Source organism: Peromyscus eremicus, chromosome 20 (assembly GCF_949786415.1).
Source record: "Peromyscus eremicus chromosome 20, PerEre_H2_v1, whole genome shotgun sequence".
NCBI classification, from domain to species: domain Eukaryota; kingdom Metazoa; phylum Chordata; class Mammalia; order Rodentia; family Cricetidae; genus Peromyscus; species Peromyscus eremicus.
Window position 1 is genome coordinate 60,508,215 of NC_081436.1, and position 17,598 is coordinate 60,525,812.

The 17,598-nt window shown below is 43.9% G+C and overlaps 1 protein-coding gene across 1 annotated transcript in view; it reads right to left on the reverse strand.

The window, feature by feature from the left end:
- Fzd6 (frizzled class receptor 6) overlaps nt 1–17,598 on the reverse strand; it is a 34,170-nt gene that overhangs the window by 4,211 nt on the left and 12,361 nt on the right. The window contains exons 2-4 of the mRNA XM_059247863.1: nt 9,790–9,986; nt 2,099–3,116; nt 88–236 (exon numbers count right to left, since the gene is read on the reverse strand). Coding sequence (XP_059103846.1) covers nt 88–236; nt 2,099–3,116; nt 9,790–9,986 — 1,364 coding nt within the window. The remainder of the gene's footprint in view (nt 1–87; nt 237–2,098; nt 3,117–9,789; nt 9,987–17,598) is intronic.

Here is a 17,598-nt window from a genome sequence, read left to right on the forward strand (position 1 = left end):
AACTGCTATCATTTTAGGTTAAAAAAAAAATCAGTATTTTGTTCTCTTTACTTTAAATGAATCTTAGGATAAACAGTCCGCACTTACTCTCGCTTGCGGTTCCGTTTAAAGAACCCGGCCCACTCTGCGCATGTCTTTTTACTTCCAACCCAGAAGACGGCAGAGATACCAACAATTAATGTCATCAGGTATTTTATCATAAATAAAGCCAATTCTGGTCGAGCTTCTGTATTTGCCTAAAAACAAAATAAATAATAACACTTAAAATATAAAGAAAAATCTGCACTGTCAAAGTAAAGTTTGAGCAAATTATAAATCTTCAGTCTGTTTGAATAAATAATATAAGGAACAACATTTTAAGTTCAATACATTTTTATGAAGTTCTGAACAAGGAACTTATATGTATATCAAAATATGGCTCTCACAGAGAAAAATACTTATGATTTTCAGAATCTTGGCATGACCTCTTGACCTTTTCCTCTCCTATTGGTAGAGTGGCCTCTCATAATTGCTAAAATATTTGTCTGTAAGTATTTACCTATTTCCCTTCACTATAATCTATGTTTAAAATATATTTGGGGCTAGAGGGATGGCTCAGCAGTTGGGAGCACTGGCTGCTCTTGCAGAGAACTCAGGTTCAGGTCCCAGCACTACATGTTGGTCACAACTATCCACAGCTCCGTTCCAGCGCCCTCTCCTGTCCTTTGTGGCACCAAATGTACATGTGGTCATATACATACATGCGAACACTCATATGCATAAAAAGGAAAAACTAAAAACTAATCAAACTCTTATTTTCTAGTCCTTCTGCACCAATGCACATGATATTAAAATTTGTTTGGCTGCCACAAAACAAATATTAGTAAGATGTGAAAATGCAGAAATTTCATAAAAAGTAAAATCATACTTTTGTTTAAAGCATACATTTTCAAATACTATAGTAAGTGTTCAAGTATAAAAGTATTGCACAGATTGCATTGTATCTTGTTTTTTGTGCTAATTAATATGCCTAGGAGCCCCACGCACACCAGCACAGACAGAGCTTTGCTTTTCAAGGCTTGTTCCTATGTGAGTTCTACCTCACTCAACTAGCCCCTATTTCAACATCCTTAGGTTACTTCCCACTTAGTTCCAACTGCAAATAATGCTGTAGTGCTCATCTGTATATATTTAAAGTGATTCTACAGGAGGAGCCAAAGAACAGGAGGAATAGGGAGAGAGGGAGAGGGAGGGAGGAAGGGAGGGAGAGAAGCTGCCCGGTATATCCCAGGACCTTACTCACACTATGTGAGGACTCTGCCATAAGCTGCATCCCAGCCAGACAGAAGCCTAAGTTTTACTTTATTAATTTATTTGAGACAGTCTTACTATATTATACTGCTCAGGCTGACTTCAAACTCAACCATTCTACCTCAGCCTCCTAAGTATACAGGCATACTGCATACTGCTAAAATTTATTTTACTAGGAAAAATTCAACTTTAAGAAATTATATATTTTCAGGAATTTACCATTTTTCATTTTAAAAACAGCACCTTATACTAATCATAAGCACCAGAGACACATGAAATCTATTTTCAATTGTGTGGTTTTTCTTGGTTAAGAATGACAGGATGGGATGGGCAGAAATCAAGTTCTGTTTTTAGAAGCATACACTACACAAAAGGTTAAACCCAAACACAGGGGTTTCCTACCAAAAGGAGTTGGGAAAAAACAATAAACCTCTCCAATTCAGGAGCATTTACTTTTCCTTTTATCCCTCTGGTGAGGCCTGTTCTTCATAATTGTTAATCTGCTTTTATAACCCAATTTAATTGTTATTTTCAATTTAATGCTCAAAATAACTACAGGAGACTCACTGTATCATAACTGTAATTAGAATTACTGCTTGAGGAGTGAACTCTTAGCCTGTCGCCCAGCCTGACTGGCCCACAGGGAAGGACTCCAGCTGTCGCCCAGCCTGACTGGCACACAGGGAAGGACTCCCTGTGTCTGTTAGGTCTTCTCAAACCGGTCTAATTTTCTGACCACGACCAATACAAGCGCATTTCCAGGAACACGAAAAGTAAACAGTGGCATAATCCAAATGATAGGTCCTACCTGATAAGGGCACGGGATGCGGTACTGGCGACAATGATCGGAGAACCAAGTTATCTCCCAGGTGATCCTGTTCACTAGTTCATAGACATAGCAACCAAGAAGTGTCACTAAGGGCACAAGATACAGGCCACTGAAGACTCCAATTCGAATCATGAATTTCTTCAGTTTCTCTTGGTTTCGGCCATCATGTTGTATAACTTGTCGAACATGATTTAAGGAAATGATGCCAGCTAAAAGGAGAGACAGCCCGACCAACACACAGAGGCACAGAGGCAAGAGGACAAAGTACCGAGAGGCATCCAGGTCATAAAGGCCCACGAAGCAAACCCCGCTAATGTTGTCCCCCTCGACTTTGTTCATAGCGAGCAGCATGACCGTCAGGAATCCGGGCATCCCCCAGGCAACCGCATGGAACCACACCGCCTTCTGCTCAATGGCCTCACAACTCCACTTTCTTCCTGCAGCTAAGAACCAAGTAATGGTGAGAATCACCCACCACACAGTGCCAGCCATTGTGAAAAAATACAAAAACATAAACACCACGCTGCAAGCCTTGTTCTTCGAGCCCAAAACGACCGTGTTCCCGAGCTCCAGCTTCTCGTCTGCCTTATTACAAGCTGTGCTATTGCCCAGCAAAAACCCAACAAAGTACATGAGAGAGACGATGCTGTAGCAGACGGAGTAATAGATAATTGGTCTCTCTGGGTATCTGAATCTTCTAACATCAATTAAAAACGTAAGAAATGTGAACAGAGTTGCACAAAGACAAAATATTGAAACTATTCCTATGAAACTTTTGGCAAAGTCCAGCTCATCACTTTTAAAATACATGTTGGGGCACGGAGGGGCACACTGGTCAATCCCCAGGAACTTATAGCCTTGCTCTCCTGAAGCCTTGAGATGCTTTGGGCACCAAAAGCCAATGTCTCTTGGGACTTGTTCAGTTTTCCTCTGAGGACCAAGGAGCTCTGTGTGTGGATCAGGAGTTACGGGACCAGAGTCATCACAGTGTGGCAATCTGTAAAGATCACAAAAACTCAATACATGAGCTCATCAGTCTTTAAACACCATTTTCATTAATTCTTTAGAAGGTATTCTGATCATATTCACCTCTCTGTCCCCCTAACTCCTCTCAGACCCACCCCCACTTTATCTTACACTTCCCCAGTATAAACCATGGTCTTGGTGCATTCACAGTTGATGGGAGACATGTAAGGCTGAGTGATTCAGGGTTGGGTAGAGTTTTGAAACTGACCAAAATCTATGGTTGTTCACAAAGCCTCAGTTCACTTAAATATATCAACATGAAGACAGAAAATCATAAAAATCTACTTCCTTGGAAAATAATTAGTCAAGTCATAATTTTAAATATTTTCTGCCTTTAAGACTGAATATTTAAGAGAATGTATAATTTACCTATTTTGGTAATCTCCAGACAAAATACTGGCCTGCCTAATAATGGCGTGTGAAATATAAAACCCAAGGAAACGGGCTTTTCTTTATCTGAGTGTGGGACAGCGCCCGCGGGACAAGTGCTCTTTCCACCGAGCGAGCGCCAGCCTACCCGGCTTCCTTTCTCTGATGCTCAGAGCAATTCCGGATCAATCACGTGACCAAGGGGAATAAACTAGGATGGCTAGGAGAGTGACAGGGTAGAGCTTACATTCTTAAAAGGAGGACAGGACTGCCATCACGACACAGGCTGCGGACCAGCCTGACTCACATCGCTGGTTTGACGGGCTGGCAGCCTCTCTGCTTGTGGACAAATCTGAGCAACACACAGATAATTCTCTTCTACACAGAACTTTACCACTGAGCTGAATTTGTGCACACTGATATTACTTTGAAGGGTTTACACGGTTTAAAAGCAATGAGAACGCATCCAAAACAAAACAGTCTAAGATTAAAATGGAGAATAAGAGGGTGGAGAGGTGGCTCAGTGGTTAAGAGCACCAGCTCCTCTTCCAGAGGACCTGAGTTTGATTTCCAGCACCTTCATGGCAGTTAGGGGCTTTGTGTAAGTCCAGTCCTAGGGGACTAGACACCCTCTGTTGGCATCTGTGGGCATTGTACACACATGCTGCGCAGACATACGTGCAGGCAAACCATTCATAAATATCAATAAAATACTTTAAACAACTTATGTATTTTATGTGTGCATTGATGCTTTGCTTACATGTATGTCTGTGTGAAGATGCCAGATCCCCTGGAACTGGAGTTACAGATAGTTATGAGCTGCCATGTTGGTGCTGGGAATTAAGAGCCAGTGCTCTTAACTGCTGAACCATCTCTCCAGCCCCAGTAAAATACTTTTTGAGGGAGAAAGAGAGAAAGGGGGGAGGGAGAGAGAGGGAGGGAAGGAGGGAGGAGGGAGGGAGAGAGAGAGAGAGAGAGAGAGAGAGAGAGAGAGAGAGAGAGAGAGAGAGAGAGAGAGAGAATGAATATGAATAAGAGCTTGGTGTGGTGGTGAACACCTTGATCTCAGCATTCAGGAGGCAGAAGCAGGCTGATCTCTGTGAACTGGAGACCAGCCTGGTCTACAGAGTGAGATTCAGAATAGTCAGGGCTACATAGTGAGAATCTGTCTCAAAACAAAGACAGGGAGATAGAAATATATTCCTGTAAAATGAATACTCAAAATCTTGCAACTTTATTGAAATGTAACATCATTCAGTTCAGTTCTGCTTAGTGTCTTTCTCCCCCCTTAGGTTTTTTGAGATAGGGTTTCTCTACGTAGCTTTGGAGCCTTTCCTGGAGGCCCAGGATGGCCTCGAACTCACAGAAATGAGCCTGTCTCTGCCTCCTGAGTGCTGGGATTAAAGGCATGTGCCACCACCGCCCATCATGCTTAGTGTCTTTGAAGTAAAGCAATATAACATTACAGACATGGCCAGGACTCCTTCCTGTCACATCTTACTCCCTTTTCTTTCTTCTCAAGAGCATTCATTACCAGAAATTTGGTTTTTACTCTCCTCAAGCATTTGAAGATATTTTACTGTATTATTTACTAGCCATAACCTTGTATAATAGTTTCACAGGTTCTGAACTGTATATAAATGGCATCATGCCATGACTTCGCTGTCTACATGCAACACATTTTTTCAGTTTATTAATATCGACAGGTGTGAGTCAGGGGTGTTCATTTTATCAACCTTATAGTAGTAGTTCAGTGTGTAAGTACATCACAACTTGCTAACTGTTCTTCTGTGATGGACATTCAGATATTTTTCTACTTAAAAAAAAAATGGGGGCCATAAATGGCCCAACAGGTAAAGATGCTTGCTGCCAACCCCAACAATCTGAGTTCAATCTCCAGGACCCCCATGGTGGAAGGACAGACCTGACTCCACAGTGTCCTCTGACCTCCACCCATACACTGTGGCATGCACAAATCACCTACCACAATAGGGTTTTTAGAAGGAATAACCGATATTGTTGTTGATGGCTCAGAATTTGTTAGGAGTTTCTATAGACAATTTCTCAGATTTAGGATATGGGCATTTACAATTTACCACATATTATTAAATTGTTCTGGACAATGATTATGCATCTACCAGAATGTGTGAATTCCACAAAGGTTCTATACCTTCTTCAGCCTGGCGATAAACAACACAAAACAAAAAACCAGCCTTCCCCAACTTACTGTGTGAGATTTCACTATATAAACTAAATATTTAAAATTCTAAACCCCTAATGTCTACAGAATAGGAAACAAAATAATAAACATTAAAGTGTAAAGTTCAATGAATTGATAAGGATCATTCATAAGTTAACTGTGCTTAAAACCCCCTCCAAGCTGTCACTGTGTAGACCAGGCTGGCCTAAGCCTAAACCTGGTACATACCTCAGGCTGGCCTTCAACTTGGGATCCTCCTACCCTGGCGTCCTGAGTGCTAGTATTACATGGGTGTACCACCATGCCTAGCTTTAAATCCTGTTTTCTTACTGTGAACTGTAACTGCGGTTGGTCAGACCTACACAATATTAATCACATTAATCACACTTATTCAGTCACAAAGGCCTAGATGGAATTTACTTAGGTGAAAAAAATGTATTCCTGAGACTCATGTCTAACAGACAATTTTACCTTGCCTAAATATATTACATTAGTACTGTGGGACGGTATACATAAGAAACACAAGTAGCATTTTGATCCTGACACAGTAGGATAGTTCACATTATAAAAACATTAAGTGAGCACTTTTGCATCATTTTCATTATGGAATGCAAGCAATGATTTAAAACTCCATCACAGTATTCTGGGTGGTGGAGGCACGTGCTGATAGATTTTCTCTGTTTAAAACTGTGAGTCCATGTGTCTGTGCATGTGACTGCAGTGCCCATGAAGGTGAAGACCCTCCAAAAGGCTGCATTACAAGCGCCTGTGAGGCACCTGATATGGGTGCTGGGAACCAAACTCCAGCTCTCTGCAAGAGCAACACAAGCCCTCTTTGCAGGCCCAAGTATGTTGTCTTGAAAACAGGACAGGTACACAGTTATGGAGAAGGTGTGGCTATGAAAGACTGAGAATGAGGGAAGAAAGCGAAATAAGACCCCAAGACCCTCCCCCATGTACTGGACAGGTTGTGCTACGGGGAAAGTCAGGCAAGAGAGGACAGGGAGGAGGTGCGGTTAGGAGGAGACACACTGACCCATTGGCAACACAGTCCTGCATAAAAAGCGTGTCTGGCCCTAACAAGCTGGGGACCTGGGCCTCCAAGGTCTGAGGTGCTTTCCCCACTGTTCCAAAGCAAAGGCACTTGGAAGGGCAGAGGCACTGTCCTGGGAACCCAGAGCCTAAGTGTGCCATTCTTCCAGAGTCCCAGAGTCGAACAGAAGCTGCCTGTGGGGCTGTGTTAAAGCTTCCAGCAGGCGAGGACAAGAGCTCTAGTCAGAAATTCTCCTGCTTTTGTATTTGCAAAATAAGATGCCATAAAACCTTAAAGACTGTTCTAACATCCAGGGAGAAATTAGAGTATTTCTAGTGATCAAATCATCAGTAGTTTAAAAAGAGAGGTTTGTCTGCTTTATACTAGTGACATATGGTTTGACATTGGGTTTACACAATATTTTTAAAAAATGGAGATTCTATTTCCCAATGCAATGTATCAGGTATTTCAAACACAAAACAAATTTGATTTGGTATAAGAAAACAATGTTTCTCAACAAAATCAAACTTTACAAATTAAAACTCCAAAAGAGGGGGAAATGTCAGCTTCAATATCACTCATGTTTTTGTGATTCATGACCTTTATGCTTTAAAACTGTGCAGGCAATCCCAGAAAGAGCAAGCATCTTTCCCACCGACATCACCTCTGAGTACACCTAGAATTTATTTATGTCATCCTCCTGCCACTAAGTTGTAAGATCCAGGACAACAGGAATTCTTCCCTGCTGTATCTTCAGCTTAGGCCAGGAGGGCATACAGTAAGAAGGCATGAAGACCGAGGGGGAATCTGGGGTTCTCTCACCTCCCCTCCTGCCGGCATCATCCTGAGGCATTTGACCTCCTTGTGGACAACTCATTAAACTCTGGCTTCTTAACTTCCTTCCCTCCAAAGATAATCCCGAGCCACTTCACCTATCTTTAGTTATGGTGACCTGGGAATCTGGCCGTTTTCTGTAGGGGCGCACTAGCTTCAAAAATCAGCTCAGGCATCTTGCCAGTGGTCTGTAAGCTCCAATCTTACAGTGTGTTTATAAACTGTCTACAATGCCTTTTTAAACCTCACAGGGACATCCTGTTTCCACCTCAGTCATCATCCATTTAGGCAGTCACACGCTAACTAATGTTAAATATCCTTTTCATTATTCTTTCATCTTACTCTTTCTTTCTATTATTCATTTTATGTACTCGAGTGTTTTGTGTCCATATCTGTATGTGGATGCCTAGTGCCCTCAGAGGAAAAGAGGGCATCAGATCCCCTGGAACAAGAGTAATGGACAGTTGTGAGCTGTCATGTGGGTGCTTGGGAGTCGAACCCGGGTTGTCTACAAGAACAACAAGTGCTCTTAACCCCTGAACCACCTCTGCAGCCTCTCATGGTACCCTTTCTCATCTTTGCCCTGTATCCATCTGATAAAACTTCAACCACAGACTAAACCCAAACATCTGCTCCCCAGGTAATCGGCCCCAGCATCCCACCACTGCTGCAGAATGTCTCTACAGACCAGTACCCACTACAAATTCAGGATTACCCACAGTGCCTGGACAGTCTACTCCACCTGCCGCTTCTCAAATTTATAACCACCTCCCCGACTCAACAGGACCCAGACACCAGCTACTTCCAACGGATACCAGCAGGCAGGAGTCCTCCAAGCACCTTGGTAACCATACAACCCTACCAATTGGGGCCACCCTGACCCCATCCCACCACTAGGATGGAGGCGCCTCCTGCCTGTCACATTTGTGCTTGGGATCCTGGCTCCTCCTCAGAAGACTCTATTGACTGTTTCTTCTTGTTGTACATGGCTGCCTTTCCCTTGATCTGAAGTTCTTACAGTAGTCAGTTATTGCTCCTTTATCTTGTACTAAATCTGTCCAATAAAACTCTCACCACAGATAAAGTCCTGCTGTTTACTTTCTCTGTGCTCTCTTATTCTCCCCACTTATCTCATTAAGGGAAATCTTCTGAGTCCTTCTGGCAGCCACACCCTCTTCCTCTGTTTCAACACCAGGTTTCCAGAAGACCGTTCACGTGTCTGACCTTATTCTCCATCCCCTCCATCACTCTTAGCCCCACGGTCCAGCCTCTGCCCCCAGCGCTCCGGTTAAGGAGCGGCTGCTCCTCCACAGTGGCTGGACCCGGTGCTTCCTCATCCTTGGACCCCTCCCTCCCTCCTGGACACACATTCACACTTTCCTTATTAGTCAGGTGTGACCAAATGACTGACATCTTGACAAACAAAACAAAACAAAAAGCCTGGATGTAAAGGGCTACTCTCAGAGGCAGCTGAGGTGAACTCCTTACTCATCAACTCTGGGAAAGGGAGGCAGCCTGGAGTCCTGAGGTGAACTGCCAAGGAGAGCTTTCCAACATCCCTCATGGGACTGCAGCAGAGCGCCCTGGTCTGCACGGAAGCCGTTCCTACCCTAACACACCTGGAGACCCCTGCCCCCGGCAGGAGACCGTACCGTGTTATGCACCTGGAAGGGCCTGACAAGATAGCCTTGAAGTCTCGGTCCCTGGCACAGGCACCTGAGCACTCAGATTACAGGCCTGTGCCACCGTGCTCAGCTCCTCATGGCATTTCAACGCCCTACTGTGCCAAGAGCTTTCCCATCACAAGGTCTGGACAAGCTGCTCCTGGTGTCTGGAATGCTCTTCCCCTCTCCCATCACCGAAGTAGCTCAGCCGTAGCTGTCACAGTTTAGAGGACATCAAGTCCTTCTGGGCCCTCCCCAGGCCCAGCACCTCTTCTAATTACGCTCTCATCTTTGTTGTGTCTCAGTCACGACTGTATTTACGAGCGGAACTACTCGATTATTATCTGCCCCTTCTCCTCACTGTAAGCTCCCTGAGAGCGAAATCTAAGTCTGCTGATTGCTAACCAGCAGGTCTGCAGTGCTTACCACCATTGTGCCCAAGTGTGAGTCAACTGTTAGTAATACCATGGGTAGCTAACAATGCTAACATTCCATTAGTACTCAGTATTTGTATTTTCAATTTTCAGTGAAAAACATAACTTACCTGTTACATTCAAGTTCTTCAGGCCACCGGATCCCAAAAGTGTCAATTAAGTTCTTGCAATCAGAATATACTGTCTCACATAATTTACGACAAGGTGGAACCACATGAATTTGCTCTGTGCAGGTTGGTACGAAAGCTTGGCAAAGGAATATTTCAACATTTGGCGAACATTCCAGATTTGCAAGAGGCAGAAAGGGCTATTAAGAAAAAAATAGAAAGACACAGTTAGAAAAATATTAGTCACAAATGCTTAAAGCATATACCTTTTTACTTATCTTCCAAATGAATCTTTAACTCTTTCTTTCAATATGGTTACATTTTGAGGTAGGAACTTTTTAGTCTGTTAGATTTATGTATGAGTTCTTCATACAATGTGGAAATTATCACTTTATAGGTTATACCTTTTTATTTTTAGAAGAAATGCTTTATCATTGTTCATTCATCCCATCTGCACAGGCATTCATCATTCAGATGATGTATACACACACACACACACACACACACACACACACACACACAGGGTAGCAGACACTACTGTAGACTCTGGGGATACAGCAGCGACTGGAACAGACTTCCTTCCCTCCTTTAATTTCATCTAGTGGTCAAGGCAAACGTTAAGAAACAACAGTATAGAACAACTCCTTAGACAGGTAAGGACAAGCTGCAGTAAGGAAGAGACAGACTGTTTTAGATAGGTGGGTAGAGGACGTCTCCAGGAGACAGGCGAGCAGACTCTGGTGAGGTCAGAAGTCACGACTGTGGCAGAAGGAAAGGAACAGAATGTAAACCACTTGTGACAGCCGTCACACCAAGTCCAATGGCAAACTCTGAGTCTTTATCCTGTTTACATCAAAACCAGCACAATCCCTCTTTCTGAACATCTTTTCCTTTTGTCTGACAGGATACTAACTTTTTTGGATTCTTACTCACCTCACTGCCTGCTCCTCTTTAGGTCTTCTATTTGTTGATTATAAAGAAAGAAATGCTCTAGAGCTCAGACCCTGCGCCTCCTGCACCAGAACACTGCTCCAGGGAAACCCACCAGCATTACCTCTCTGGTGCACTCCAGATGTGAACATCTGCTTCCTGACAGCTCCATTTGGCTTCACCAAGCACCTCACACTCAGTCCATTTACAACATAACTCAGACCCACTGTCCTCCAAACAGTCCCCCAATCGTCCAGATCTCATGATGCTCAAGCTGTTCAGGCCAAGAATCTTGAAAGGAATGAAAGAATTCATTCTTTTTATACCCAGTCTGTCAACAAATCCTACAATTCTTCCTTCAAAATATATTTCAAATTCGGCCATTTCCCATTATTACCACCCAGTGGAAGTCACTGTGCCCTTCCTAGCCCACTGCAGAGGTCCCTCTGGGCCCCACTATCCCATGCTTGCTAATCTTACATCCATAGCAATCCATAGTCCCACAAACGTGATCTTTAAGATCTGGGTCTGCTCTTGTTCGAGGACTCCAACAGAACCTTTACCGTGCCCTGCCGGCCTCACCCGCCGCCGGCACTGGTTCCCATTCTCTCCTGCATTGCTCTCCTTTGCTTGTTCCCATCCACGGTGCTTCCGCCTCAGTCTTTACACTGTGCCACAGTCGTGACTTCTGACCTCACCAGAGTCTGCTCGCCTGTCTCCTGGAGACGTCCTCTTCCCACCTATCTAAAACAGTCTGTCTCTTCCCACCCCTTACTGCAGCTTGTCCTTACCTGTCTAAGGAGTTGTTCTATACTGTTGTTTCTTAACGTTTGCCTTGACCACTAGATGAAATTAAAGGAGGGAAGGAAGTCTGTTCCAGTCGCTGCTGTATCCCCAGAGTCTACAGTAGTGTCTGCTACCCAGTGATGTCATATACATACATATATATAAATAATGAATGCCTGTGCAGAGGATGAATGGACAATGGCAAAGCATGCCTAAAACAAAACATTAGGCCAGCAAAGAGAGGATCACAACTGTGTCCAAAGGATGACATATGCAAATGGATTAAATTCTAAATATTTGCTAATCTATCAGGCGCTAGAAGGCAATGAAGAAATAATTCTAAAGTTCAGATGGAAAGTCACTTTCAATACAGAATTCTATATCTAGCCAAATATTTAGGTTAGGGTAAAATAATGACATTTTTGGCCCTGGAAGGAATTTTAAAAATTAACTTTCAAATTAAAAAGTACAGTGTGTCCAGAGAAACTCCTCCTGCAGCAGATGGGAACAAATACAGAGACCCACAGCCAGACATTATGCAGAGAGTGAGACCTTGGGACACTCAGTCCTAAAAGAGATGTCTCCATCGAGTCCCTCCTGTCAGGGATCAGGGACCCCGGCAGAAAAGGAGGCTGAAAGAGTGTACCAGCCAGAGGGGATGAAGGCCACCAAGAAAACAAGGTCCTCTTAATCAATGATCTAGGCACCTATGAACGCACAGAGACTGAGACAACTTGTACAGGTCTGCACCAGATGGCATCCTAGAGCGGAAAGGGAGAGTGGACAGGTGTCCCCATCCCTAACCCAGAGATATCTCCAGCAGACAACCACCTGCAAATGATAATTTCGTCTACTCCAAGGGAGTCTCACTGGGGAAAACAAACTACTCTCAAGGGTAGCACGCTCAGCAGCTGACGGCCAACAGGAAGTGGATTCAGGGCAGCTGTGGAGGCTGCTTGTCTCATATTGCCCTGTCAGGGCTTTCCTTTTTTATTTTATTTATATATACTTTTTCTTCTCTACTTTCACCCTACAGGTCCTCTGCATATGCATTATGGTTTCCAGTTCATTGTTTTTATGGGATTCCTGATTATAAGAACAGTGAGTCTCTTTCTTGTGCTTTCTCTTGGGCTCTTTTCCTTCTGTTTGTTTTGTTCTGTTCGGAAGTGTTAGTTTTGGTTATTATTATATTATATTATATTATATTATATTATATTATATTATTATATATTGTATTATATAATATATATTAGTTTATATAAAATATTATATTAGTTTTGGTTATATTATATTATATTATATTATATTATATTATATTATATTATATTATATTATATTCCCTTAGAAACCTGTTTGTTTTCTAATGAGAGACAGAAAGGAGGTGGATCTGGATGGGAGGGGAGGTGGAGAGGAACTGGGAAGAGTAGAGGGAGGGGAAACCATAACCAGGATATATGATGTGAGAGAAAAAAAATCCATTTTTAATAAGGGGGTGGAAAAGTAAAGTACGTAGCATTCCTGGAAAAGATACCGATGGGGAAAAACGAAGAAGGAAAATGGTGAGGGTGCAGGACTGAGTGTCCCGACACTGGAGAGCAGAAAGGGGCCCTGAGCAGCACAGCTCTGAGTCTAGTGCACAAAGTCATCAGAGCACAGGAAGGCAGATGCGTGAAGGAAAGAGCCTGGGAAGGGGAGTGGGATACTGGAACCAACAGACTGCAGGGGCTGGGGATGTAACTCAGTCAGCTGAGTGCTTGCCCAGCACGTGTAAGGTCCCAGCACTGTAAACCAGGTATGGTGGATTCTAAACCCAGCACTCAAGAAGTGGAGAGAGAAGGATCAGAAGTTCAAGATTGTCCTTGATGACACAGTGAGTCTGAAGCCAGCCTGGGCTACAGGAAGCCCTGTCTCAAAAATAAAACTCCAAGAAGAAATTAAAAGAAACACACACAGAAAACAGGTTGTACAGTACCTGGAACACCTCGGGAAATTGGTGCTAGGTGTCTGACAAGACTATTAAGACATCTGAAAGAATCAGCCACACGTACGGACAGCAAAGGAACTGGGGAAACGCAGCTATTGCATTAACTGTGGAGATATTAAAGAAATAAAACAGACTTCCTGACACAGCGGCATCTGATAGTTAGTGTCCCTTGTAACACTAACACTGATAAGAATTCGGTTAAACACTGTCATTAGGACGCAGGAAAGAAAAGTAAAAGCAGTGGAATAGGGGAACTGAACTCTGACCTACAACAGAGACTCAAATTTGACAGAGACAGTCAACAAAGAACAGAGAAAACACATGTAGGAGTTCAAGTGGCTGCTCTGGGAAGCAGGTCTGGGGCAGGGCGGGGAAGTGTGGGCAAGGCCTGCTGCTCTTCTGTGGAAGCCTTTGGGACTGAGGGTTTCCCCAGCTTTACTCAAGTAGTCATATGGGATGAATTAAATATATACGAAGTGTACAACTAGGTAAGTTTTGAAACCATGACTCTAGTCAAGGTGACTATAATCTAGTCCCCTGTAACCCTCCCCTCCCCGTCACTTCCCCACCTCATGCACTCAGTAACTCCCATCCCCAGCAACCACCTCTATTTTATACAAGTGGAACCACACAGTATGTGTGCTTTTCTGTTGCTTGGCTTCTTTAACCCGGAATCATCATTGTTTAAGGATTCATTTATGGATTTAGTGATGTGTGCCCGAGTGAGTTTATGTGTACCGTGTATGTATGCAGGTGTCCCAAGAGGCCAGAGGTCATCTGATTCCCTGGCACTGTAGTCACAAGTGGCTGTGAGCCATCTGATATGGGGACCTGAAAACACCCTCCCCATCCTCTGCAAAGGCAGTAAGTGTTCTTAACTTACTGCCAGCTCTCCTGCCCAAGGTCATTACTGTGAGATGCATCCATGTTGTTCGTAGAGCAATAGTCCATTCCTTCTAACTGCTGTGGGATCCCACTGCACTGTTATCCCATCATCTGCTCCTCCATTCACTCGACTGTTGACGGGACAGTGTCCATGGGACATTTCAGTGCAGAGTAACTACTAGCAGGCAGCTACACAAGATGCTTTAAAATACAGATTCGGGGCTGGAGAGACGGCTCAGCAGTTAAGAGCACTGTTCAGATCCCAGCACCCATGCTGGGCAGCTCACAACTGACTATAACTCCCACTCCAGAGGACACGGATGCACACACACACACACACACACACACACACACACACACACACACAGCATATACACACACACATGCACATACATGAATAAATAATAAATGTATCTTTAAAAAGAATACATACTCTTAAAGTCATCAGTATAAAAACTGACATCATATACAGAGAATGTGTAGTAGGAGAGGACTGGAAATTCTGATTTGAGAGGAATGTACTGAACCTATGTTTTAGCATCCTTTCTCCAGCTTCTTAATGCCACAGAAAAGAACTGTTTTTATTTAAACATTTAAAAAAATCCTGAAATCATAGCTGTATTAACAAACAAGTAAAAAAAAAAAACCTAGGAAAAGCTCTCATTGGTGAATTATAAGGTTTGAAAAGTTTCTGGAAGATAAAAAGGAATAGGGATGGTGTTTTCTTCAGTATGGCCAACTAAATAGCTCCTGAATTGCAAATACACTTTAAAATACACTGTTGAATACTGCTTATACCTAATACATTTTTTCTTAAAATATAAACAGCTAGCTGGATGATGGTGGTGCACTCCTTTAATCCCAGCACTCAGGAGACAGAGGCAGGTGGATCTCCATGAGTTCGAGGCCAGCCTAGTCTACAGAATGAGTTCCAGGGTGGCCAGGGCTACACAGAGTAACCTTGTCTCTAAAAACAAAACAAAAGTGTGTGTGTGTGTGTGTGTGTGTGTGTGTGTGTGTGTGTGTGTGTGTGTGTCTGATGGACAATTTCATAACAATGAGGCTGAGACAAAACTATAGAAAGTTCTCGGCCAGGTATATCAAAACTTGAGGATCCACACTCAACAATCACATGACAATGGGTTTAGAGAATGTTGGACCCACGGAAAGTTCACCCGACCTGATGGGGCAAAGTGACTAAGGAAAAACAGGGCCACCACAGTTGGTATTCTGGCACTCTGGTTGTGGGCCAAGCCTTTGAGAACGGCAAAGCCATCTTTCCAGCCCACAGCTAGTATTCTGTATCTCTCTCAGCCTTTACCAGTAAAAAGGCACTCAATGGTCAGCCTTTCACCTGGCCAGGAAACTGCCGAGGCCCTGTGAGAATCCTCTTCTGGTGAGGAGGCATGAACAGCTGGCCCACTGAATTCTTGTTTATATTGTCCTCAACAAGTCTAATTCTAATATAATAGTTTTGAGTGTCTGGCCAGGGAAGCAGGTAGGCTGACCGTAGACCTTCGCCTCACCTTCTGCTCCTCCAAATCAAATCCCCCAGTCTCATCCCCAGCTCTGCACCAGAATACCTCCTGCAGCCCTCCCCGATCTCCAGTGGATCCAACAGGTCTTCCCCTCCTAACTCCCATGCCCTACTCACTGCTTTATTCCAGCCCCCAACTCCAGCAGGCGCTCTCTGGGAACCCACAGGCCACTCCTGCCAGAGCAGCAAGTAAGCTAACTGCAGATCTTCACCTCTCCCTGCATCCCCCAAAGTCCAATCCCCCAGTCTCATCCCTGGCTCTTAAGCAAACATTCTGCTGCAGCCTCCCCTCACTTTCTGCCGCATACCCAGTGGACTAACTGAACAGATCCTGGTGGAACACCCTGCTTTTCTCCTCTTGTGAAACCTCTCTACTGCCCCCAGCCCCTCCCCATTCCTAAGTCCCAGGTCCCAATATCCAGAAACACATTTTACCTGAAACCCCCAATGCCCATACCTATCAGGACCCCAGATTTTCCTACAGGCAACACACAGTCTACCACACTCTCTTAAGAACTAGAAAGGAAACAGAAACCATGGAACAAAACTTCCACCCAACAAAGACAAGACACCAACACCTAGAATTACAGTCTTCCCAATCCCAGGTGTCTAGACGCCAGCATAAAAAACACAATAACAGCCAGGACAATCCATCTCCATAGAGCCCAGCAACCCCACCACAGCAGGCCCTAAATATTCCAACATAGCTGCAGCACAAGTAAAAGACTTTAAAACAGCCTTTATGAAAATGCTAGGGTCCTTAAGTAGTCTGATAATCAGATTCTTCAGTAGGAAGAATGCCAGGGTACAGTGTTGTGTTCTAACTGAGAAACCACTTCACAATTGCCACAGTGAGCTGACGGCCAGCATTTAAAAACTGGTGTCCAGTTCAATGGCAAGATGCAAGTCACACACGTACGTTTGCTCTACAACTTTCTTTTTCTTTTTCTGTTTTTTTTTTTTTTCTGAAACAGGGTTTCTCTGTGTAGTTTTGGTGCATGTCCTTGATCGCGCTCTGTAGACTAGGCTGGCCTCGAACTCACAGAGGCCTGGCTCTACCTCCCGAGTGCTGGGATTAAAGGCGTATGCCACTACTGCCTGGCCACTCTACAACTTTCTTACAGGACAAACACACAAGGTGTGTGCACTGAGCAGCTTCTGGTCTCTCAGGCTCTCCAGCATCCAGCTAGCCAATGTTGGGCTCCCCAGTATGCCATCTGTAAGCCAACCTAACGAAGCTACTTTTAATACATGTTCATTCTAAGAGTTCTAATCCTCTGGAGAGCCCTGACACAAACAGTTTGTCTACTACAGCAACACTGACATTTACATACAGAAAAGAGACTAAGTTAGACACTGAAGACGGAAACTCCGTCTGAAGGCCAGGCTCACCAGTTACATGTGTGTGAGACAGGGGAGTGGCTGACAGTGGCTGCCACCTAGATCCAGCAGACCTTTCCTTGGAGATGTGAGCACAGAATTATCAGACACATCAATTCTGCATATACAAAAAAAGAGAACCTCAATTTTTAGGTGAGAAATCTCCCAAATCTTGAATCTTGGCACTTTACACATTTAAAACACTATGCAGGACAAAGAGAACACGTCTTTGGATCAGACCCAATAGAGCCACCAACTTGCAAGTTGATCAGACTAACAGACAAAGGACTTAGTCTTGGGAGCCTGCGAG